The 23,278-nt window shown below is 49.4% G+C and overlaps 2 protein-coding genes across 2 annotated transcripts in view; one reads left to right on the top strand and one right to left on the bottom strand.

The window, feature by feature from the left end:
- Positions 1-19,162, bottom strand: part of ZMAT5 (zinc finger matrin-type 5) — a 30,389-nt gene extending 11,227 nt beyond the window's left edge. Inside the window, exons 1-2 of the mRNA XM_072600022.1 lie at positions 18,896-19,162; positions 984-1,160 (exon numbers count right to left, since the gene is read on the bottom strand). Coding sequence (XP_072456123.1) covers positions 984-1,110 — 127 coding nt within the window. The 5' untranslated portion in view covers positions 1,111-1,160; positions 18,896-19,162. The remainder of the gene's footprint in view (positions 1-983; positions 1,161-18,895) is intronic.
- UQCR10 (ubiquinol-cytochrome c reductase, complex III subunit X) lies at positions 19,143-22,070 on the top strand. Its single transcript, XM_072600023.1, has 2 exons — positions 19,143-19,674; positions 21,863-22,070. Exons 1-2 carry the CDS (start codon positions 19,525-19,527, stop codon positions 21,902-21,904), a joined length of 192 nt encoding a protein of 63 aa, XP_072456124.1. The 5' UTR covers positions 19,143-19,524; the 3' UTR covers positions 21,905-22,070.
- Positions 22,071-23,278: the final 1,208 nt, after the last annotated feature.

Below are 23,278 nucleotides of genomic sequence, written 5' to 3'. Positions count from 1 at the left end.
CAGTGTCTTAGCAAGCCCCCCAAGGGGGCTGAGTAGGGGACACCAGTGTGGCCTGGGCCTGGGAGACACAAACCTCTGGCTTGTGATTAGACGCAGAAACAGAAGGGGCCCTCTGGAGACAGCAGCCCTCCTCAGCCTACACAAGGAGCATCAATGGAGACTTGGCCTCTCCACCCTCAAGGCTGAGCAAAGCCACACCCCAGAAATGGATCAGCCCATCTGGCCCTGACCAAAGGAAAGATGCCCAAGGCCATGGCTGGGCCTCCTCTGGGCTGAGCCGCCAAACCTCAGTCTGAGGAGCAGGCCAATCTCTCTCATATGTGAGCTCCAACATGTCCCAGAAAAGCCAAGGTGTGGGGGACAGGTGGGCAAGCACCCCTGAGGACAGAGACATACAAAATGTGAGGCCTCAGGCTCTCTCTGGCCCCCTGCCCTTCTCTCCTGGTCTGAAGGTGCTCTCTTCCCCTCCAGCTCTGGTCCCAGGCCTCCACACTTCATCAGCATGGAATACGGTCCCCCTCTCCCATGCATCCCCAAGATCATGCCACCAGCTCCCCTCCCCAGGGCATTTCTCCGTGCTTCTTCTAGCTGGGCAAGAACTCCAAGGGCTCTCAAGACTGTGAACTCATTGAGAAAACCCTCAGAACTGTCACATACACTCACCCACACTCACACATGCACATACACAAGCACTCACATGTATGCACACATACACATATGCACACACACTCACATATCTATACCCACACATACACACATGCATGCGCACACACATTCACACTCCACATACACCCATATACACATCCATTCATACTCACACCCCCACTCTCTCATGCACATGCACACTCACACACTCACATGTATACATACACTCACATACACTCACACACTCACTCTCATACTCACACCCAGATGCCCCATCCACATCTGTTTCCTGACCCCACTGGCATGTGAAGGCTTCCCTGTGCCCAGAGAGCACCTACCTCGGAATAGGTCATACCAGACCTTCTTGGCTCTCAGATGCTGGACTCCGTTCAGATGCTTCTTGCGATTGTGGAGGTTGTCTTGGAAAGAGCGGTCGCAGTAGTCACAGAAGTATCTCTTCCCCATGGCGCCCAGTGGGAGCCCTGGAGAGAGGCTGCCCTCTAGGATGAGAGACTCTAGGATGCAAGAAGAGATTGTTCACTCGAGGGCCTCTGCGCAGCATTCACCTTTGGCTAGGATGGGAGTGGGGGACAGAGCCTCTCAAGGTCTGTTTTAGTTCAGGGATTGTGTGGTTCTCACTCAAGGAAACTGAGGCACCAGAGAGAAGATCTCTAGGTCACTCCTCTTTGTATTTGACTGGGTCAGACAGAAACCTCTTAGTCTGGCAAATACAGCCTCCCACACACATTCTGGGTCCAGCCCTCCCTTCTGCCCTCCCAGTCGGTCCTCCCCTCCAAGCATCCTAAACCGATGTCCCCAGCTCAGCTGCCCACCTCCTATGTCAGGCTGGCCCCCAGGCCTAGAATGCCTCCTGGGTATCTCTTCCTCTCATCTTCCTCCACAGCTCAGGGCCTCCTCCTTCCTGAAGCTCTCCCTGATGCCCCCTTCTCTCCCTCCTACCCTCACCCTACAAGTGGCCTTCTTAGCTCCTTGGGTCACTTCCCCTGGACCCTCCCCTGACCTTGTATCAGGCTTCTCTGTGCACCTGAGGTCAGTCCCCCTTAGACACTTACTAGCTGGGTGACCCTGATCAAGTCACTAACACTCTCGGCCTCAGTTTCCTCATATGTAAAATGAAGATAACAATACCCCCACCTCCCAGATGTCAGAGGGTCAATTGGGATAATAATTGCAAAGCATTTTGCCAATGCTCCATAACTCCAGCAATCCTCATTAGAGCGATCACTCTCCACCCCTGCCTGCCCATAATACAGAATCCCTGAGGGCAGGGATGTGGCCCTTTCATCCATTTGTGTACAGCAAGCATGGACTCAAAAAGGCAGAAGGGATGTGGTCAGTCTGGAAAATCGGGAAAGGGCTGAAGGAGGAGAAACAGGGGCCTCACTGGCTTGCCAAACCCAGGCTGCCGTAGCGACAGGCCCCCCTGGAGGACTCAAGAGGTAAATTTAGGCCCAACAAAAGAAGTCCTACTTAACCCAGAAGGCTCATGGAACAGAAGTGGGCCCTGCTAAAAATATCAATAGGTTCAAAAGCAGTTTAGTGGAACATAGGGATGACAGGCCCAGAATGGGTTACCGAAGGAGGAGAGAAGGTGGAGGGGACATTGCCATCGTACTGGCCCTGGGAGGCGGGCAGGCCTGTTGTGGTCACCTCTCAGAGACAGGCTCTGTGGCCCAAGGGTCCACACGGCTGACCCAAAGGGGCACTGTCCATGCCTGGGGTATGAATCCATCTACCAACTGCCAAGAATAAGGCCTGTTCTACAGCATGTACAGTTTGGGGGTCCAGACAGCAAAAATGCAGCCAGGACCCACAGGTGAGGAGGGGAATGGATGCTCCTCCCTGAGCAGTTATGCCCCCCGCCTCGACCTCCCATCCTGAGACAGATACAGAGCACAGTGGGAGAAGGCTGGGCCCAGAGTCAGAAAGCCCCAAGTTCAAATCCAGCTGTGTGACCTTGGGTAAGCCACTTCACTGCCTGCCTCAGCTTTCTTAACTGTAAAATGGGGATAATAAAATCTTCTCCTTCCCAGGGATGTCTAGAGGATCAAATGACATATTCTGTAAAGTGCTCAGCATAGTGCTTGGCACATCCTTCCTTCCTTCCTTTCCTAGGATCCCTGGCTTGTGTTCCATCTTGGACTTCAGATGGTCATCAATGCCATTCAAAATACCACAATATAGCATTTTTTTTTAAGCCCTAGACTAGGAATTCCAAGTCCTAACTTCAAATTCCTGCCCTTCCGCTCAGCCATGTGGCCCTGGGCCTCGGTTTCCGGCTTTTTAAACTGAGGGATGGAGACACAGCCACCAGCTGTTGAGGTCCTGCCCAGCTGTGACTCTCTCTCTCAGTCGTATCCCTTCTAAGAGGCTTTAATATTTTTATTGTAAATAATATTTTATTTTTTCCAATTAGTTTTCAACATTCATTTTTTATGAAATTTTGGGTTCCTGATTTTTTTCTCCCGCCCTCTTTCCCCTTCTACCTCCCCAAGACGGCGAGCAAGCATGCATAGGTTATACACACACAATCACGTAAAGACATTCCCACATTAGTCTTATTAGGAAAGAAACAGAAAAAGGAAAAGTAAGAGGCTTAAGTGTGAAAACACGCAGTCGTGCTTTTAACAGAGAGTTCTCAACATTCTCACAACCTTCTCAAGAAATAAATCTCTAATGGTAGAATTTTGGGCACCATGAACAGGCTGCTCAGAGGTGTGTTTGGGGGCTGAGGGTACTTCCAAGAGGCTGGCCAGCAGCTGGGCCAACAGGCAGGACCTGGTTGGGGCACAGACTTCAGCAAGATTCAGGGTCTCCGCTCAAATACAGGAGATGCAAGGATGGATCCTATCTTTAATTTCAGAGTAGGAACACAAACAGCAGCAGAAACTTCCAGAAAGCTGTCTAGGGGCATTATTTTGTTTTCGTCTCAAATCAGACCTGTCAGGGAAGTCCCACCCTCTCATTCTGCAGATGAGGAAATAAAGCCTGTGCAGGGGGTGAAGGCTTCTACCGTGGTAAGAACAGGGAGTAAGCTTTGATCCCAAGTGCATCGACCTGGAGTCTGCAGGATCTGGGGTCCTTTAGGATCAGAGACAGCAGCTGGAGACAAGAGATGGGGCAACCAGCCCCCCCCTCCTGCTGAGCTGAGCCCACTGTGGAAGGGAGAGGATGACTTCAGAGAAATGGCTTCTTGGATGCCTTCACCCTTGCCCATAGGCCCAGTTGAGGCCCTCCTCTCTCCTCCTCCCTTCAGCAACCTGTTCTCCCTCACCTCTCCCAGAAGATCTCACTCTCTCTCTTTTATGCTCAGTATCCAGGATATCAAGTGACATCCCTTTGTGCACTGTTTTGTGAGGGTGCTCAAAGCCTGCTTCCTGTCTGCCTACCTAAACAGGGACAGTATTTCCTTTTCTCTTGGTACCTTTGGTAGCAAACATCCAATCACTCTGCACAGCCAGTGGAACACATCTCAAGGCCTTGCTGGGCAGTGAAGGCCCTCCACATTCTGGCTCCCACCCCCTCCCTACTGACTTTCCAACTTGGCTGTGTGGATTAAAAATTTGGAGCTCCAAGAAGGATCCTCTCAGTCCTGCCCACCCTGAGCCCTTCCCAGCAGCCCTAATGCCCTCTGCTCCATCTGCCTAAGGCCCATCCAGTCTAGCAGGGCCTTCCAATGACTTGTCAAGGTGGAAATGGGACTTGACTTTTCCTGCTTGACCCCAGAGGTCCAGTGATGCAGGAGAGTTAATTTCAGCACCATACCAACCATTTGGCGATGGAGTGGGCTGCCTTGGCATGCCAAGTAATGGCCCCTGGTCAGGAATTGGGGCCAGGGAATTTCCACTTCAGGCAGAGGTGGCTAAACTCCCAAGAGTCTGGGGCATCCCATCTCTCCCCAGATCACTGACAACCCCACCCATCTTCCTCTTTCCTTTCTTTTGAATCTGCCAGGACTTACCTACTCCCTTAGGCATTCATCCAAATCCTCCCTGCCTCATACTATGGAGGGTTTTGGTTGTGTCAGTCTTGTTATCTCCCCTGTGGGGCAGGGACTGTGTCATCTACCCCAGTTGGATGCCACCAGCACAGCTCAAGAGAAACACCTGGTGACAAGCCCTCCATCTGCAGTGCCAATACACTGACTAGGCTCCATGGGGGGACAGCAGAGGGGAAATATCCCAGGCCACATTTTGGGAAAATCCAGGTGATACCTTTGGAGGGTAACAGGCAGCAGGAGCATTTGATGCTCTGGGAAAGCTGTTCCTGACCAGATAGAAAAAGACAACCACTACCTTAAAGCCTATAATGGGATCAGAAATAGACAGTCATTCGAAATAAAAACATATAAAACTTCTCCCCTGTTATCACTGCAAAGGCCCATCCCAGACACTGTGACTTGATTTATTAAATTTGGCAGCGCTAATCTCACCATCTTGCCAATAAACTTATTAGAATTGAATTGAAATTGTAAAAGATGAACGTTTAACAGATGAGTGGTTAGCCAAGTCGTTCACAGGGGCTCGTGGTGCTCATCAGAAGTGTCACAGAGAAGGGGGTGTCCCTCCTGGGGTTCTGGAAAGCTTCAGGAGATTTGCTGTCCACACACCCCATAAAGCACCAGGAATGAGGTACAGCTGTCAGGAGGAGAGGGAGCCTTCTGCCAGAGCCATCCATTTTCCAGGGCTGTGCAGGACTCCAAACTTATTGCAGCTAAGGGGACATTCAGACAGACAACCCATGGTTGCCTACGGACTGAGATGGGAAGGGCCTCATCCTCGAGTTCTGCCCATGTCTGCGCTGGCCCTCTCTGCACCAGTCTTCAAATATGCATGCAGATATAGGAGGGCAAACTAGGCCTATGATTCTGTTCACATTCTCAAATCCACCTGAGGGAGGTCCTGGAGAAGGGCTCAGAGCGGCCTGCTCTGGCCAACTCCTAGAAGCCATTGCACCGACCACCAAAGGCCCTTCCACTAGTGGAGGCCTGAGCACCACAGGCAGGTTATGGAGACCTGGAGCTTAGGCCACTTCCCCCACATCCCTCCCAGATGCTGGCTCTGGACCAGGGCGATGCCTCAGCCCGTAATCTCTGCTTCATGGGCCCCATTTGTCTGGAGTAATCTGCTCCATTTGGACTCCCAATCCAACTCCAGACTTGACCACATGTTGGTCAAGCACTGGGACCCAAAGCATCAAGGTTGCCTCATAATATGTGGTTACAACCAGGGTGTGAATGAAGCCAGGGAATTCGATGACAGGAATTCTGATGGAGCAGATACTTGATGAAATGCCCACTGGGCAATGCACCCAAGCTCCTTCCAATCAATCAATAAGCATTTACTGAGCACTGTCAAGGTACTAGCTACTACTACTACTACTACTACCTACTATACTATTACTAGTACTACCACCTACTACTACTATTGGCTGCTGATACTACCACTACTATTACTACGACTACCACCAATAGCTACTACTATTAGCTGCTACCACTACTACTGCTACTACTAGAGCTAGCTACCTAGCATTTGTACGGCCCTTTAAGGTTACAAAGCATTTCACGATTATCTCATTGGATCCTCACAACCCTGGAAGGTGAATGCTGTTATTCTCCTCATTTTACAGTTGAGGAAACTGAGGTAGGGAGCAGGGAAGTCCCACAATTAGGCAGGATTCAAGCTCTGCTCATGCAGTGCTCTTGTGGGCCAGGACCCTGCTTCTGCACAGCAGCACGTGTCTGATCCCACCCCACAGACCTGAACCATACCCAGGCCAACAGAGGGAGGTGATATCTGCCTGTGGCCTTCTTTCATCAGACTGCGCAATCCCTCTCCTTTTCATTGCTTGCTTCCACCATGCCCCAGCCCCACTCTCTGTCCAGAAGTCACCGCTGTGACCAGACATGAAATGTCTCTGTGCAGAGTGAGAGGGCTGCATCCATGAAGCAACCCATTTGCCCAGGCTGTTGTGATCCCCACACATGTGTCTGACAGCTACCTGCCCCCCCCAACCTCCTAAAGGCATGCAGGTTGGTCTCCATGTAGTTCCCCATTAAATGCCCCACACTCATGGCCAGGGGACTTGGCATCTGTTAAAGTGACACCAAGAAGAGTTCTGGACACTCTCTCCCAAGCATGACATAGATAATCCTCAGCCAAAGAGCCGATAGCCTTGGGAGAGGCTGAGTTGGGGCGGGGGGGGGGGGGGGGGCTCAGGGGAAGGATGGCCAAAACCCCTGCCCACCTGCCTGCTGGATGACCCTGACTAAGCTGCTTCCTGGGCTGACTCATCACTTACCACCCACTCCACTGCACCAGCCTGTTGGGAACACAAAGGAGGGACAGAGGGATCCCAGCTCACAGGGAAAAAATGTGGCACTGGAGAATCCCAAAGGGAACAAGGCCTGGGCAGGGTGGGCACAGCCACCTGACCCAGAGACCAAGGGCCTCCCCAACACACCAGGGGGGACACCTGGCTCTCGATGGAAGTTGCCAGCCCTCCTTGGCAAGTTCCAGTGTGTGTGTTGTTCCTTTGGGGTTCTGGGCCCATTTTTGTTACAGGATTGCATTCTAGCCACACCCCTGCTCTGAAACCTGATGATGCAGTAGAGAGAGAACTGGGCCTCAGTTCAAATCTAACCTCAGACACTTCCTAGCTGTGTGACTTGGGGCAAGTCACTTAACTTCTGTTGCCTCAGTTTCCTCATCTGTAAAGTGGTGATGATATCAGCCCCTACCTCCCAGGGTTCTCCTGAAAACCAAATGATATCTCTGTAAAGCACTGAGCACCATGCCTCGCACACAGTAGGCACTTAATTACTGCTTGTTTCCTTCCTTCCTTGGGAATCACAAGACCTAGGTCCATTAGAACATAAACTTTTTTGCCTTTTTTGTACCTCCAGCACTTTAGTCAAGTCCACAAACATTTATTAAATACCTACTATGTGCTGGGCACTGGGCTAAACTTCACACAGAGCCCTGCACATAGTGAGTGCTTAAGTAATTTCAGACCTGTTTCTCCTTGGCTCTGGCCCTTACAGGCTTGGGGTGAGCCACACATCCCACCCCTTAAGAAAAGTACTTTGGAGACCATCACAGCCTATGGACAGAGAGCCCATTTTAAATACTAGGCAGGTTGGGGCTGGAGGAGAGACTGAATTTCTACTTTACCCATGGCCCCTGTGCCTCCCCCCACTCAATACATTTGCCTTGTTCTCTGGCTGGCTAAAAATAAACAGGCACTGCCAGTTCTGGCTGTGGGACTAGGAATCCCACTTTAATTATGCAGACCTCTCCACCACAGACATGGGCTATTCTGCTGAAGCCTCTTTGTTCCAATGACCTTCTTTCCAAGTAGCAGGGAGCTGCAGTCAGCCAGGGAGGCAGAATCCCAAAGCAGAGCAGCGCCCTCCGGCCCAGATCAAAGCCCCCTCAGAGGTTCCATTGGAGGATATGGCTGGTCACACTCTCAGAAACTCCAAAAGGTCAGGGGGTAAAGTCCTGCAGGCATGTGGAGTCTTTAGAGACCTGCCTCTGACATTAACTGACTGAGAGAGCCTCAGTTGCCACATTTGGAAAATGGGGATTAGACCTGGGTACTTACCTCAGTGGGTTTCTGGAACATCAAATGAAATCATTCTAGTCCAGCTAATTACTTGTGGCTGTCGCTAACTAGCCCATGAAACCTCATGCAAGTCACTTCTCTGGGGGCCTACGCCTCCTCATTTGTAAAACTCAAGGGTTTAAAAAGAACAGGGTCCTGTGAACTTGCTTTTAAAATGATTTTGAGAGCTGAGCTGCAAAAGAACCAAGTTCCTTGGAAATTTCTCTAAGCATTTAAGTATGTGATTCTGAGGAGGGGGCCCTAAGCATCCTCATAATGATGGCCCAAAGGGTCTGAGGTACCTTTAAGAATAGGTAGGTCTCTAAGGACCCAAGGCCCCTTCCTGGCAGGTTAATGTTCTAGGCTCCCTACTCCCTCACTGTCCCCACCCTGGCTCCAGCCCTATCATGCATGAATTCTCCTTGAGCTCATACCGTGTCTTTCGGCAAAGAGTTCTGCAAGCCTGCTCCCCGCTGTGTGAAGAAACAGATGGCAGACGGAAGAACAGAGAGGTCGACAGACTTGTCCAAAGACACACAGTATACGTCTGACTCAACCGACCTCTTGTAAACAAAAACCACAGGCTAATTTCAGACTGCATGGATAGCTCTCTGCCTGGAGGGTCACGTAGAGGAAATGACCAAAATGAGTAAGTTTTGGATCACCTAGAGAGGGAAGGGGGAAAAGTACTGGCCCCACACCCCACTGGGCTCAGGTCTGCTGCTGGTCACAAAGCCTCGGTTCTGAGAACAATGATTCTTTTCATGATCCAGGGCCCCTAGGGAGTGAGGGAAAGGTGTCAGAGCAAGTATCTGGTGTGTCCCTGAAAAGCTCCTAGACAAGGAAAGGAGGAGGGAACTAAGGTCTATTTCCTGCTCAGCCCTGGTCTACCAGTTTAACTGGAGATAGTATGGAGTGTGTGTGTGTGTGTGCGCACGTGTGTGTGCGAAAGTACACCAGGCTACAACTAAAGATGCCTAGTTCGGTCTTGGCTCTGCCACTAACTGTGAGAGATGGGGGAAATCCCTTACTCCCTCTGGAGGCCTCAGTTTCCCCATGTTGGACAGGAGGCCCATATATTACCCTGTCTCTCAGATCCTTCCCCACTTTAACTTGGGATGATTCTCTATCATCTTCTGCAGGAAGTGATGTACCAGGCGCATTTTTGTGGGGGCAGAAATGAGTCACAGCTCCCCAACCTACAGTGGAGATGACCTTGACTTGACTGTTTGCTAGGCATGTGTAATGCAGAGGAGACAGATATGGGGGATCTGAAGGGGCCTTCCTGCCCCACTAGCAAAAGACTGTGAACTTAGTCCTACAAAAAGGTAAACTGTTAGTCATCATTACTGCTGTTCAGAGCATGGCAAGTGGAGACAGCCCTGGATTTAGAAAAGGGAAGGCCTGGGTTCAAATCCTGCCCCAGATGTTTGAGAGCTGTGTGATATTGGTAAGTCACTTTGTTCCCTGGGCCTCTGTTTCCTTGTCTGTAATATGGGAGGGCTGGACTCCATGACTCAGGGGTTCCTATGAGCTCTAGATTTGTGATCCTATGGTGAGGGGACCCCTCATGCTGTGGCTCTAGGAGGACTGAACAAGAAGGGTACAGGATGGACCAGGCATGGCTGGGGCACTACCTGCACTGTTGGAGGGATGAATGCAAATGGATGCAGTCACAACTCCATTGGAATATTCCTGCTCTTATCACTGTCACTGTCATTTGAGCCTTGAATGGGGAAATACTGGAAAGCTCATCTGTCAAATGAACTAGAGAAGGAAATGCAAACCACTCCAGAATCTGCCAAGAAAACGCTAAATGGGGTCATGGAGAGTCAGACAAGACTGATCGACCAAACATCAACGACAAGATATAGACCAGCATCTCACACTGTATAACGACATAAGGTCTGAATGGCACATGACTTAGACATGAAGCTATTATCATAAGCAAATTAGGGGAGCAAGGAATGGCATGCCAATCAGATCTACGACCAAACGAGAGAGCAAGCATTGCAAGATGTAAAATAGATAATTCTGATTACATGAAATTTGCACAAACAAATGCAAAGCAGCAAAGATGAGAAAATTGGGAGAAATTTTTTTTACAGCAAGTTTCTCTGATAAATGCCTCATCTATCAAAAACATAGAGGAGTCAAATTTATAAGAAGATAAGTCATTCCCCAATTGATAGATGGTCAAAGCACATGAATAGGTACTTTTCAGATGGAGATATCAAAGCTCTCTACAGCCACAAGAAAAAATGTTTTAAATCACTATTGATTAGAGAAATGCAGATTAAAACAACTGAGGTACCACCTATCAGATTGACTAATAAGACCAAAAAGGAAAATGGCAAATGTTGCGGGGATGTCAGAAAATTGGGACAATTTGGGACACTGTTGGTGGAGTTGTGAACTGATCCAACATTCCAGAGACTGATTTGGAATTATGTCCAAAGGGCTATAACTGCATACACATTTTGACCCAATAATACCATGACAAGATCTGTATACCAAAGAAATTTTTTTAAAAAAGGAAAAGGACTTCTAGTACAAAAATATTTATAGCAGCTCTTTTTGTGGTGGCAAAATACTGGAAATTGAGGGGATGCCCATAAATTAGGGAATGGCTGGAAAGTTGTAGTATATGATTGTGATAGAATACTCTTGTGCTATAAGAAATGACAAGCAAGATACTTTCAGAAAAACCTGGGAAGCCTTATATGAACTGATACAAAGTGAAATGATCAGAACCAAGAGAACGTTGTACAGAAAAATAGCAACATTGTAACAATGATCAATTGTGAAAGACTTCACTATGCTAAGCAACATAACGGTTCAAGACAATTCCAAAGGACTCATTGCCAGAGGAAGAACTGGTGGAGTCTCAATGCAGATTGAAGCATACTTGAAAAAAACCTTTACTCTTCTTGGGAGTTTTTTGGGGTCTCTTTTATAACATGACTAATATGGAAATGTTTTGTATAACTGTGCATGTATAACCTATATGTTTGCCATCTCGAGGGAGGGAAGAGAATTTGGAACTCAAAATTTTTAAAAACAAATGTTAATAATTTTATATCTAAAATTGGAAAAAAAATTTTTTTAAATAAAATGGTTTGGGGGGCAGAGCCAAGATGGCAGAGTAGAAGGACAGACCTGTAGAAGATCCCCTCCATAGCCTATAAAATACCTGTAAAAAAATGACTAACCAAATTCTAGAGCACCAGAAGCCACAAAACGACAGAGTGAAAGAGATTTCCAGCCCAAGGCAGCCTGGAAGGCTGACAGGAAAGGTCTATTGCACTGGGCTCAGAGCAGAGTACAGTCCGGCCTTGGTCGCACAGCATGGACAGGACTGGGGCAAGCCTCAGGGGGCAGAATCCAAGGCAGCAGCTGTAGTTCCCAGATTCCTCAACCCACAAACGCCAAAGGCAGCTTCAAAGGTCAGTGAGAAAGCTCTTTTACCTGCGTGAGAAGGGAATGAGTTCTGGCCCCAGTGGCCCCAGGGCAGTAGCAGTTGCTGCAGCACAGTGTCCATTTTAGGAACCCTCAGCCTAAAGCCCCAGGAGGAATAGCACAGCTGATCTGGATCTCAGCCCTGAGTGGCAGCCTGTGGTGAGGAGGAGCTCTGGCTGGCCTGGTGGAGCTGGTGGAGGCTCTGGAGAGGGAATTCTACTCACAGATCCTGGCCAGAAAAGAGTGCTTGTGGTTGCTCCCAGCCCAGAGCACAAGTCAGGAGAGGAGTAAACTCTTCTCCTTTGATTGTGCCACCTTGGAGGAACTGAGAACTTACAGGTCCCCAGAGTATACCCTCCTCTCAACAAAGGACTCAAAAGTCAAGTAACTGGCTGGGAAAATGGCCAAATAACGGGAAAAAAATAAGACTATAGAAGGCTACTTTCTTGGTGAACAGGTATTTTTTTCCATCCTTTTGGATAAGGAAGAACAATCAGAGGAAGACCTAAAAAGTCAAGGCTTCTGCATCCAAAACCTCCAAAATAAATATGCAATGGTCTCAGGCCATGGAAGAGCTCAAAAAGGATTTTGAAAATCAAGTAAGAGAGGTGGAGGAAGAATTGGGAAGAGCAATGAGAGAGATGCAAGAAAAGCATGAAAAGTGAGTCAATAGCTTGCTAAAGGAGACCCCCCCCCCAAAAAAATGCTGAAGAAAATAACACCTTTAAAAATAGGCTAACTCAATTGGAAAAAGAGGTTTAAAAAGCCAATGAGAAGAATGCTTTAAAAAGCAGAATTAGCCAAATGGAAAAGGAGGTTCAAAAACTCACTGAAGAAAATAGTTCCTCAAAAATTAGAATGGAGCAGATAGAAGCTAATGACTTTATGAGAAACCAAGAAATTGCAAAGCAAAACCAAAAGAATGAATAAATAGAAGACTGTGAAATATCTCATTGGGAAAACAACTGACCTGGAAAATAGATTCAGGAGAGACAATTTAAAAATTTTGAGACTACCTGAAAGCCATGATCAAAAAATGAGCCTAGATATCATCTTTCATTAAATTATCAAGGAAAATTGCCCTGATATTCTAGAAGCAGAGGGAAAAATAAATATTGAAAGAACCCATTGATCACCTCCTGAAAGACGTCCAAAAAGAAGAAACTCCTAGGAATATTGTACCCAAATTCCAGAGTTCTCAGGTCAAGGAGAAAATATCGTAAGCAACCAGAAAGAAACAATTTGAGTATTGTGGAAATATAATCAGAATAACACAAGATGTAGCAGCTTCTACTTTAAGGGATCAAAGAGCTTAGAATATGATATTCCAGAAGTCAAAGGAACTAGGATTAAAACCAAGAATCATCTACCCAGCAAAACTGAGTATAATACTTCAGGGGAAAAAAATGATCATTCAGTGACATAGAGGGCTTTCAAGCATTCTTGATGAAAAGACCAGAACTGAAAAGAAAATTTGACTTTCAAACACAAGAATCAAGAGAAGCATGAAAAGTTAAACAGGAAAGAGAAATCACAAGGGACTTACTAAAGCTGAACCGTTTACATTCATACATGGAAAGATAATATTTGTAACTCTTGAAACTTTTCTCAGTATTTGGGGAGCTGGAGGGATTATTCACATATGTATTGACAGAGAGCACAAGGTGAGCTCAATAGGAAGGGATGACATCTAAAAAATAAAATTAAGGGGTGAGAGAGGAATATATTGGGAGGAGGAAGGGAGAAATGGAATGGGGCAAATTCTCTCTCATAAAAGAAGCAAGAAAAAGCTTTTTCAATGGAGGGGAAAAGGGGGGAGGTGAGAAGGAAAAAGTGAAGCTTACTCTCATCACATCTGGCTTAAGGAGGGAATAACATGCACACTCAGTTTGGTATGAAAATCTATTTTACACTACAGGAAAGTAGGGGAGAAGGGGATAAGTGGGGTAGAGGATGATAGAAGGGAGGGCAAATGGGATGAGGAAGTAATTAGAAATAAACACTTTTGGGGAGGGACAAGGTCAAAAGAGAGAATAGAATATAGAATAAATCAGGATAGGAAGGAGGAAAATATAGTTAGTTTTACACAACATGACTATTATGGAAGTCTTTTGCAAAACTACACATACATAGCCTATATTGAACTGCTTGCCTTTTCAGTGAGGAAGGGAGAGAAGTTGGAACTCAAAGTTTTAGGAACAAATGTTGAGAATTGTTTTTGCATGCAAGTGGGAAATAAGAAATACAGGTAATGAGGTATAAAAATCTATTTTGCCCTACAATAAAAGAGAGAAGATGGAGATGAGGGAAAGGGGGGTGTGATAGAAGGGAGGGAAGATTGGGGGAAGGGGTAATCAGAACGCATGATGTCTTGAGATGGGGGAGGGGAGAGATGGGGAGAAAATTTGGAACTCAAAATCTTGGGGAAATGAATGTTGAAAACTAAAAATAAATAAACATTTAAAAAATAAAGATAAAATGGTTTAAAAAAAGAATCTGAATGGGGGCTGGGGGTCTTTTGACTGGAAGTGAAGAATTCTTCCCATCACATACCCCACTTTCAAATCTCCCAGCATGCTAGAGGGACAAAGATGGGGCCTGTAAAATGGTTGCATGAACTGCACAATATCCACAGGAGGATTTAGAACCAGGCCTGTGATTTCATTAATGTAGCAAAAACCCAGATAGGGAAACTCCTTCCGCTCGGGCAGGTGGGTATCCTGGGGCACGGAGGTGAGGCTGACTGGTGTCACACAGTCAGGACTTGAGCCCAGACCTTCCTGGCTCTGAGGCCAGCTCTCTCAAAAGCGCTCAAGACACATTTGTAGAATTTCAACATTAAAAGGAACTTTAGAAATCCCTGAATTTCCAGCTGAAAAGGACCATTCAGAACATCACCACAGAGATTCTCTGTTCCCCAGAGGCGGAGGCCAGACCTGAGTCAAATTCAGAGGCTGCTCCCTGGGCTGGGAACGCTCTCTCCAATCCCCCAAGCCCAGCCCCTTCACTTGTCTGATGACTTTGAAGGCCATGGAAACAATGCCTCCTCCTGGAAGCCTTCCCTGATATGCAACCCCCTTCTCACCCTGGTTCAGTACTAGCAAACCTCATTTTATACCTTAGTGTCTGTGTGATGTCTACTTTAGCTGACTGGCTTGGGGTCCTAGGAATTTGAGCCAGAAGGGTCATCAAAGGTTATATAGGCCAGTGGTTCTCAAATTTGTGGTCTTAGGACTCCATCATACTCTTCCAAATGACTCATGACCTCCCTGCCAAAGAGCTTTTGTCTCTGTGGGTTATATCTAGTGATAGTTACCATATCAGAAATGAAAACTGATCAATTTTTAAAATATTTAATTCTCTAAAAATAACAAGGATAAATTTATTACCTGTTAACATAAATTATGTATTTTTTATGGAAAACAACTATATTTCTCCAAAAGTAATTAGCAAGAAGAGTGACATCATTGTACAGATTTTTGCAGCTCTCTTGACTATCTGGCTCACCAGGCGGCAGCATCTACATTCAATCAAAATTTTGAGTTTTTCAATTTCTATGAAGAAATTCTGGTCTCATAGAGCTGTGTAGTTAGCCAAGGCGGGAGGGAAGAGTAGACAAATGAAGTGTTAGAATCATTAGGAAAATTGTTTTGACCCTGTGGACCCCCTTGAAAGGGTCTCAGGAACCCCAGAGGCCTGGGGGCCCCATTTGGAGAGCTACTGATTCAGGCCGACTCCTCTGTTTCATAAACAAGGAAAATGAAGTCCAGTGAAGGCATATTTCCTAAAGTCACAGATGCAGCAGGCAGTAAAGCCCCCAGAGTCATTGGGTCAGAGCTAGCAGGGCCCTCAGAGCCCCCCTCATTTAGAGAAGAATAAACTGCATCCTCAGGAGCAGAAGGGGACTTGGCCAAGGTCACACAGGTGACAAGTAACCCCCACTGGGGGTCCCCTGCCACCCACTTCAACAGCCCTCTCCAGCACCCATGTTAGATCTATAATTCCCTCCAGCTCTTCTACTCCCCTACTGGATGATGAGCTCCTTAGTGGGGCAGAAACCTCATTTTAGCTCTCATTTATAGCAACCCCCCACTCTTGGGCATCAGGCTCTGAATACAGCAGGAGCTTAATAATTGTTTGGAGAATCGTGTCCAGTTCTGAGCCCCACATTTGGGGAGGCACTGACAAACAGGATAGATTCTGATGAGCCAGTATGTAAATGAGGTGACAAGAGACAGTGACAGAGGAGGAGAATGTGTCACAGACAGAAGGAGACTCAGGGAGAGTCTGGGAACTGTCCCCGAGTGTCTGGATGGCTGCCTTGGGACAGAAGAATTTGCTTCTCTCTGCGTGGTCTCAGCGGGCAGGACCGTGAATGATGGGGGCAGTTAGTTATAGACAGGTGGATACAATGAGCTGTCCAACAAGGCCCAGGGCTTCCTGGGGGGGATCACCCCTCCCTTAAGGTTCTTGGCTAACCCTGAAGGTGCTATGTGTTTGCTAGCTATTATTATTATCATAGGATCACAGATATACAATTTCATGCCCTCCCCTCTCCCTCCAAGTTGTCTAATCTCACTTCCTCAGTTCATAGATAAGGACATTGAGGCTAGAGAGCTAAGTGACTTACCTAGGGTCACACAGCTACTAAACCTACAGCTACTGAACCTAGGTCTTTGGAGAAAAAGAGGTCAGTCATCCCTACCTACTGCCACACACAGGGCAAGCAAACCAGACTAAGTGGGGCAAGAAGCACCATGTGCCAGGCAGATCAAAGTCTCCTCACAACCCTGACCCTTCAGACCTTAATGGAAACAGCCCAGGAGCCTGGACATAGCCCAGCTTCCAGCCCAACGCCCTCCACCAGCAGCATCCTGGGAAACCACCCTGGGGAGATGCAGCCTGGACCTGCTCCCGCAGGCATAGCCACTGAAGACTCCAGGCCTGGTCCTTGGTGCTGTCAAATGGCCCTGCATTGGAAACTGATCAGATTTTATCAGGGGATGACTTCAAGGAAGCAGCTCACCATCTGCTTTGCTGCTGGCCCCTAAGGACCATAGCACCTTTCCCTCTGACTTGTAGCTGAAACCCTTCCTACGTGTTATCATCTTCATCAGGCAGTGAGATCCTGGAAAGCCGGGGCTGCTTTATTTGCACCCCTAGCTTTGTACACAGCAAGCACTTAATAAGCACTTCCCTCCTTCATTCCCAACTCTTGGTGCAGAGCCCTATTCAGTGGTTGGGAGAAGGAGTATAAGAGAGGGAATTACCATGTGGTGATGGGTCAGTCTAAATGGCTTCTGAGGTTGAGGCCAAAGCAGACTCAAAATACAGGGTTCTTTCCTCTAGAACTCATTGCTTGCCTTCTAGATGAGGCCCCTCATTTTGATACAGAGTGCTAGGCTTGGAGCTAGGAGAGACTTGAATTCAAATCCTGCCTCAGATCTCCAATGCTTACTAGCCCTGAGCTGTTCATGTAACCTTTCCCAGGCTCAGTTTTCCCCTCTATAAAATGGGGCAACAATCATCAACCTTCCAGGGCTGTTGTGAGGATGAGAGGAGGCTTTGTAAACATTAAAGAATTAGAGAACTAGCAACTGTTATTATCATAAGTCATTTAGAGCAACGTGGAGACATCAACACAAGTATTTTCCCAGGGATGTCCTGGGTCTTAGAAAACCACAGGCTTCAAAAGATCCAAGTTGTGAGTGACCCCAGTGGTGCTGGAGGCTCGCGCTGGGGGCAAGTGACTTAAGAAATGTGCAACCAGAACAGAAATGGGGGCCAGACATTTCCAGAGAGGAAGGGATTACAGGTGGGGTTGTGAATGACCTTTAAAGATGTAAGAGAGAAGCTCCGGTGAGCATGTGAGGGAGGAAATCAGGTAAGAATGACCCCTGGAGAGAGAAGGAATGAGGGGAATGCGATCACCCCCTGGGCCTCATCGCCTGCTTCTGTGAAATGAGGAGGTCCCTTCCAGCTCCATTAGGGAATACCCACCCTGAAAGACTCAACGGGCAGTAGATTGAGAGCCAGAAGGGCCTTCGAAGGACATCCAGGACAAAGGTCTCATTTTACAGAAGAGGAAACCGGGTTCTAGGGAAGTTAAATCATTCTACCCAAGGTCATATATGGAGTGAGCGACAAAGCCAAGATTCCAATCCAAGCCCAGGACAGGATAACTGGACCCTGGGAGGTGACCGGCGAATGCAGGAAACAAACAGCAGAGGCCAGGCCAGCCCCTTGCTGCTCAGGAGAGGGATGATGATCTGAGGGGTCAGTGGAGCACCAAAGGAGAGCTGCGGAAGGATGGAAAGCACAGGGGAGGGGACGACTGAGAAAACGATGCCCTATCCAGAGGTCACCAGATCACGGATGGTTGCCGGACAGTTGGGAGCTTCAACTGGGCAGGGACAGAAAGGGCTTGAGAAGCAGCCAGGGAGGGGAAAAAGAAGAGGAAACAGGGGCAGATGGATCTTTGTAGGGGTTTATAGAGGAGAGAGGGGACTCATCCCCAAGAAGACAGTGTCATCCTCAAAAAACCAGGTCAGAAAGAGGGGCAAATGCATGGTGTTTCCCAGAGAGAGACGTACAAGGACTGAGGAGAGAGGTCAGGGCTGGAGGTACGTACATACACGTATGTACGCGTGGGCAGACATGAAGCTGTGGATACTGATACAGACACAGAGATGGAGACAGAGATGGGCAGAGTCAAGCTCAGAGGCCATCTGGTCCAACCCATTCATCTTACAGAGGAGGACACGGAGGTCCAGGAAGGGGGGTAAATTCCCAAGTAAGTTTCAGAGCAGGGATTTGAACCCAGGTCCAATTGTTCAGCAGGGTCCGGAAGACCTAGAGTTCGCATCTCCCCTCTGACACTTTCTACCCTTGGATGCTGGTCAGGCCAACCTAATCACCCGGGTCAGTGTCCCTAGCTAGGGCGAGTCAACCCCACGTTCCCGGTGACGTCATCTCCCTCATTAGAATGTAAGCGGCTGGAGGGCAGGCGCTGCCTTGGTTTCTCCAGTTCTTAGTCGTTCATTCATTCATCCTCCCACCACCCCCCGGGCCTCCGTTTGCCCCTCTGTCAGATGGGCCCGCGCTGGGCCGCCCTTAAAGCGCCGCTGGGCGTCGTCCGAACTCTGGGCCTGGGGACCCGTCTTACCTCCTCGCCCCGACGACGCTCAGGCTTCCGCTCCAGAGGACGCTCCGGGAGCGCGCCCCCCCCTCCGGCGCGATGGTTTGCCCCGCGGCTCGGCCCAGGACCAGCGAGGACGAGTCCAAGTGCCTTCTGGGAGAGGGGAAGGGGAAGAGCAATTCTTCGGTCGCGCGCCCCCGCGTCGGTACTTTCGGGATATCGCGGTACGGCCCGCTCGTCGCGCGATGCTCTCTGGGAATAGTAGTCCGTCCCTAGTTTTCAGCCTGGGGCTAAGCCGCCGCTCCCAGAAGCCTTTGGGTCGCGGAATTACGTGACCCTGCGGGGGAGGAGAAGAAAATGCCGTCCTAAAGGAGCGCGTTGCCCTCTGGGAGATGTAGTTCAAGTGCTCCATTTGGCGACCTTGTGCCATCAAATAAAGAAAATTTCAAATCTAAGCTTGCACTTGTCTATTTAAAGATGATGGCCCAGGACTTTCTGGCAAAAGCTGAGACCAAAAGAGTGTCGAGAAGAAAGTTTAAAGGACTCCTAACTTCTGGAAAAACTCTAAATCCCGTGAAGCATCTCGCGAGGAAGCTGCCCCTCCCCCGGAGGAGAAAGCTGAGGCGCAGGCGCGGGCAAGGGTGGGCCGGGGAAAGATGGCGCCGCCGTCGCTACTCGGGCAAGTGTACTCGATGCTCTTCCGCAGGACGTCCACCTTCGCGCTCACCATCGCAGTGGGCGTCTTGTTCTTCGAGCGCGCCTTCGACCAGGGCGGAGACGCCATCTACGACAGCATCAACCACGGGGTGAGGCGGGGGTGGGGCCTGGCGGCCCTGACCTTGGGCCTCGGGAGGGCAGAACGGGGGAGGCCGGGGGCTCGGAGGACCCCTCCCCACGCCCCCCCGAGGGCCTGCGGGGTCCGCCCCTGGCATTACAGAGGAGGACACTGAGGCACAGACACCCCCGCTTTTGCCCAAGGTCATGGGGTCACGAGGCCCCTCGTTTTACGGAGGGGGAAACTGAGGCAGAGCGGGGGGGGGGGGTGACCCGCGCCCACAGATAAGGAGCATGCGCACAGTGAGGGAGGGAGGGGAGGAACCGTGACGCCCACTGACCGTGTGGGAACTTCCGGGGCCTCAGTTTCCCTCTCTGTAAAAGGGAGAGTGGGTAGCGTTAGGTGACACAGACCCCGGAAAAACCAGGGGCCTCTTCTCTGGGTCATGACTTGAACCCAAACCGTCAGACTCCAAGTATTTGAGCTGAGCCTTATGGAAAATGGAAGCCCTCTAGGGGAGGAGGGAGAAAGGGCAGTCCAGGCAGGGGGAGCCGGAGCAAAGGCTCGGAGGGAGGAGATGCAGTGGAGGGAGCAGTGAGTCTGGGGTTTTTAACTTGCAGGAGCCTTTGTGGAGTTTGAACTTGATCCTGAAGGCAGGAGGAGCCACTGTGTGGCATCAGAAGGGGCGGGAGGAAACAGTGAGCCTGAGGTCACCGGGATCTCTTGGAGGGGTCAGGCCTGGGGTGACTTGCCCCTGGGCCCGGTACCTTGTGTTACTTGGCCCTGCCCACCTGGGGGTGGCTCTGACCTGGTCACCTCAAGCTTGACTCTTTGCCCGTGTCCCTTGGTAGTGTCATTCTTGAAAACACCAGCAGGGTGGTCCTGAGGGCCCTGCCCGGCTGTAGAGCCTCAGCTGGCCTTCTCTTGGCCAGGGTCCGAGGCTGCCCACAGCATTAACATTCCAGCCACCCTAAGTTGGTGCTTGCAGGATGAGCATTTGGGGACGTGCCCTGCCTGATGTCCTCCTAACTGGCCAAGCCCCGAGCTGGTCCCTGGTCCAGAGAACCTGGCGTTGAGGACCTTGGGGCATCATGACCTCACAGTCCTCCTGGTGGCCCGGTCCTCCTGGGTCCTTGGGCCTTTTCCCAAAACTTCCCCATAATACTTGATCGACCAGGACAGTGTCACACACACATTTGGTAAAGTGATAAAACTGTGTCCTCTGCCGCTGCTCGCAGTGTCTTTCCCAGGCTTCCTTCATCTAGCCATGCTGATGTCATCCAGTGACCTCTGGGTCTGTCTGTCTGTCCTGCTGCTGTCCAGGACCTGGCTTGCCCAGCAGGTCTCACCACCCACTTTCTAGTTCTGATTTTGTGCATTTTAACTCATTTTCTGTCAGCTTAATTGAATCAAAGGCATCATGGTGTGGTGGAAAGAAGAGTGAATTTGGAGCAGAGGACTTGGGTTCTAATCCTGGTTCTGCTCCTTAGCTCTGAAAGACCAGGTGGATCAACGTCTTCCCTTCTCTGGACTCACTTTCATCCTCTATAGAATGAGATTGAAGTCAGTGGCCTAGATCTGAGGTCCCCTCCAGCTTGAGTCTATAATGGGATCAGACTTACTGACCCCAAGGGGCAGGGAGACCCTGCAATGGGCAGGATTCCCAGCCCAAGGAGCTTCCGCAGAGCAGCCACCCTCAGAGTTTGACAAGGAGCCTTTGAATCAAAAAAAACTTAGAAGATGAAAGTTAGCTAAGAGATCCTCTGAAGTCCAGTAACTCCTGAGGGAGGGGCCTGGAGCCCTTCCTCTCTCTCCTGAGGGTCAGTGTGACTCCAGATGTGCCCTCTGGAGGGTCTCCCAGCTGGCTCCACTGCTACTGCCCCCAGGTATCCTTATGGCTACCTGTAGCCCTATGGCTGGGAGACAGGCACATCAGTGGTCAGACTGGGGGAATCAGAGGTAGCTCCTCCTCGGAAAGATTGAGGGCCCCAGATTTGCCCAAGTCCCTAGGGTGGGAGGCCTGGGGGGTGAGGGTGGGAGAAAGGGTCGCCTCACCAAATAAAGGACCAAGCTCTGTCAGCTCGTGGTCACGTCTGCAGTTAGCTTCTGGCATCCCCTCTGGTTCCCACTTGTGATCCATTCTTTGGGAGGTCATGGTCCATGGAAACTCAGGCTGTTGATGGGATTTCACAGCCGTGACCCTTCTCTTCCCAATGCAGAAGCTGTGGAAACACATTAAGCACAAGTATGAGGAGGAGTAGCTGCTGATACCAGACGTGAGCTCAGGCCGAGGGGATCCAATCTGCACTGCAGGGGAGAAGGCCCAGTGAGACGCCGCGTGGGACGTGGTTGTGGCGTTTGTAACTGCACATCTGCTCCATCTGATCTGAGAACCTGCAAATAAAGAGGATGTGAATTATCTGTGAAGCCTGCATCTGGTTCAGTTCCGCTGGTGTCTCCGGGGTCACGGGGTGTCCTAGGCAGGGTGTGGAGGGGTGGGGAGGGAGTATCATCTGGCATCATGAATCTCGACTGGGAGTCGAGAGCAGCTTCTTCTAAATTATCCCTTGTAATAAGTGGGTGTGACTGCCCTCAGTGGGCTCCTGTCCAGGTGGACTCAGTGATGCCCAGGTAAAGCAGGAAGGACAGTGGGGTCAGATGCAAGGGCCCCAGCCCAGGACCACTCTGGTCCTCCTGGGGGGTGTTAAACTGCACTGGGTCTGCTTCACAGAGTCCTGGCTCCACAGTCAGTTGGCAGGCATTTATTAAGCACCTACTATGTGCAAGACCCTGGGCTAAGTGCCCAAGAAAAGGCAAAAAATCCAGGCCTTGCCCCCAAGGAGCTTCTGTTCTAAAGAGGTAAACTACTTGCATGTAAATAGATACATATCAGAGAGACCGAAGGTCACCTTAGTATGGGAGGCACCGATGAGAACAGAGTCCTAAGACCTGGGTTCAAGCCCTAGCTCTACCCCTGACAAGCTGTGTGACCTTGAACCAGTCATTTCTCTGGGCCTCAGTTTCATCAAATGTAAAATGAATCTGCTGAGCTAGAAGTTTGCTTTCTGCCCAAAATAAATTTTCTGGCATTTTTGTCTCTGCCACTGACATGCTGGATGACCTTAGGCAAGTTACTTCTGGTTTCCAGTTCCTCACTGGTATTTCTATTTCAATCAGTTGACCAACTAGTAATGCCCTATGCAAACATTAAGCTCCAGGGCATCTTTACCCAGCTCACACCATCTCAGACAAGTTCTGGGGTCCTCAGCACTTGGCTATATCTCCTCATCAGGGTTGTAGGGGTACTTCTAAATGGTTAGGAGTGATTCTCTAATGCCTCTGGCACTGAGCTCCCACCAGAGGGCTTCCCTATCTACCAAAGTTGTCAGCTGAGAATTAACTCAGTTAGCCAGCTGTAAGTAGTTTTTTAGAACAGAGTATTTACTAAAGGAGTACAATCAGTCCCATTGGGACCCAAAGAAAGAGTCTATGGCTAAGTAGCCTCAGGGTTGGCACATGTGGCGAAGGAGCCTCACAGTCTCCAGAAAGGCCTTTTCTCATTTGTGGGGTGTGCAGGAAGATCCCCTCAATCAGGTGAGTCTGCGTTCAGTTTTTCCTTGGCTCCTGATGCAGAC

This window comes from Notamacropus eugenii, chromosome 4, assembly GCF_028372415.1.
Source record: "Notamacropus eugenii isolate mMacEug1 chromosome 4, mMacEug1.pri_v2, whole genome shotgun sequence".
Taxonomy (NCBI): Eukaryota; Metazoa; Chordata; class Mammalia; order Diprotodontia; family Macropodidae; genus Notamacropus; species Notamacropus eugenii.
The sequence above is the reverse complement of the archived record's forward strand: the minus strand, read 5'-3'. Positions and strand labels throughout refer to the sequence as shown.

What these genes read in the sequence shown, in the direction of transcription:
- UQCR10 (XM_072600023.1), top strand. Translation starts at nt 19,525, where the DNA reads ATGGCGCCGCCGTCGCTACTCGGGCAAGTGTACTCGATGCTCTTCCGC. An exon ending in ACGACAGCATCAACCACGGG is followed by an intron (nt 19,675 to 21,862) that starts GTGAGGCGGGGG and finishes TTCCCAATGCAG; the next exon opens with AAGCTGTGGAAACACATTAA.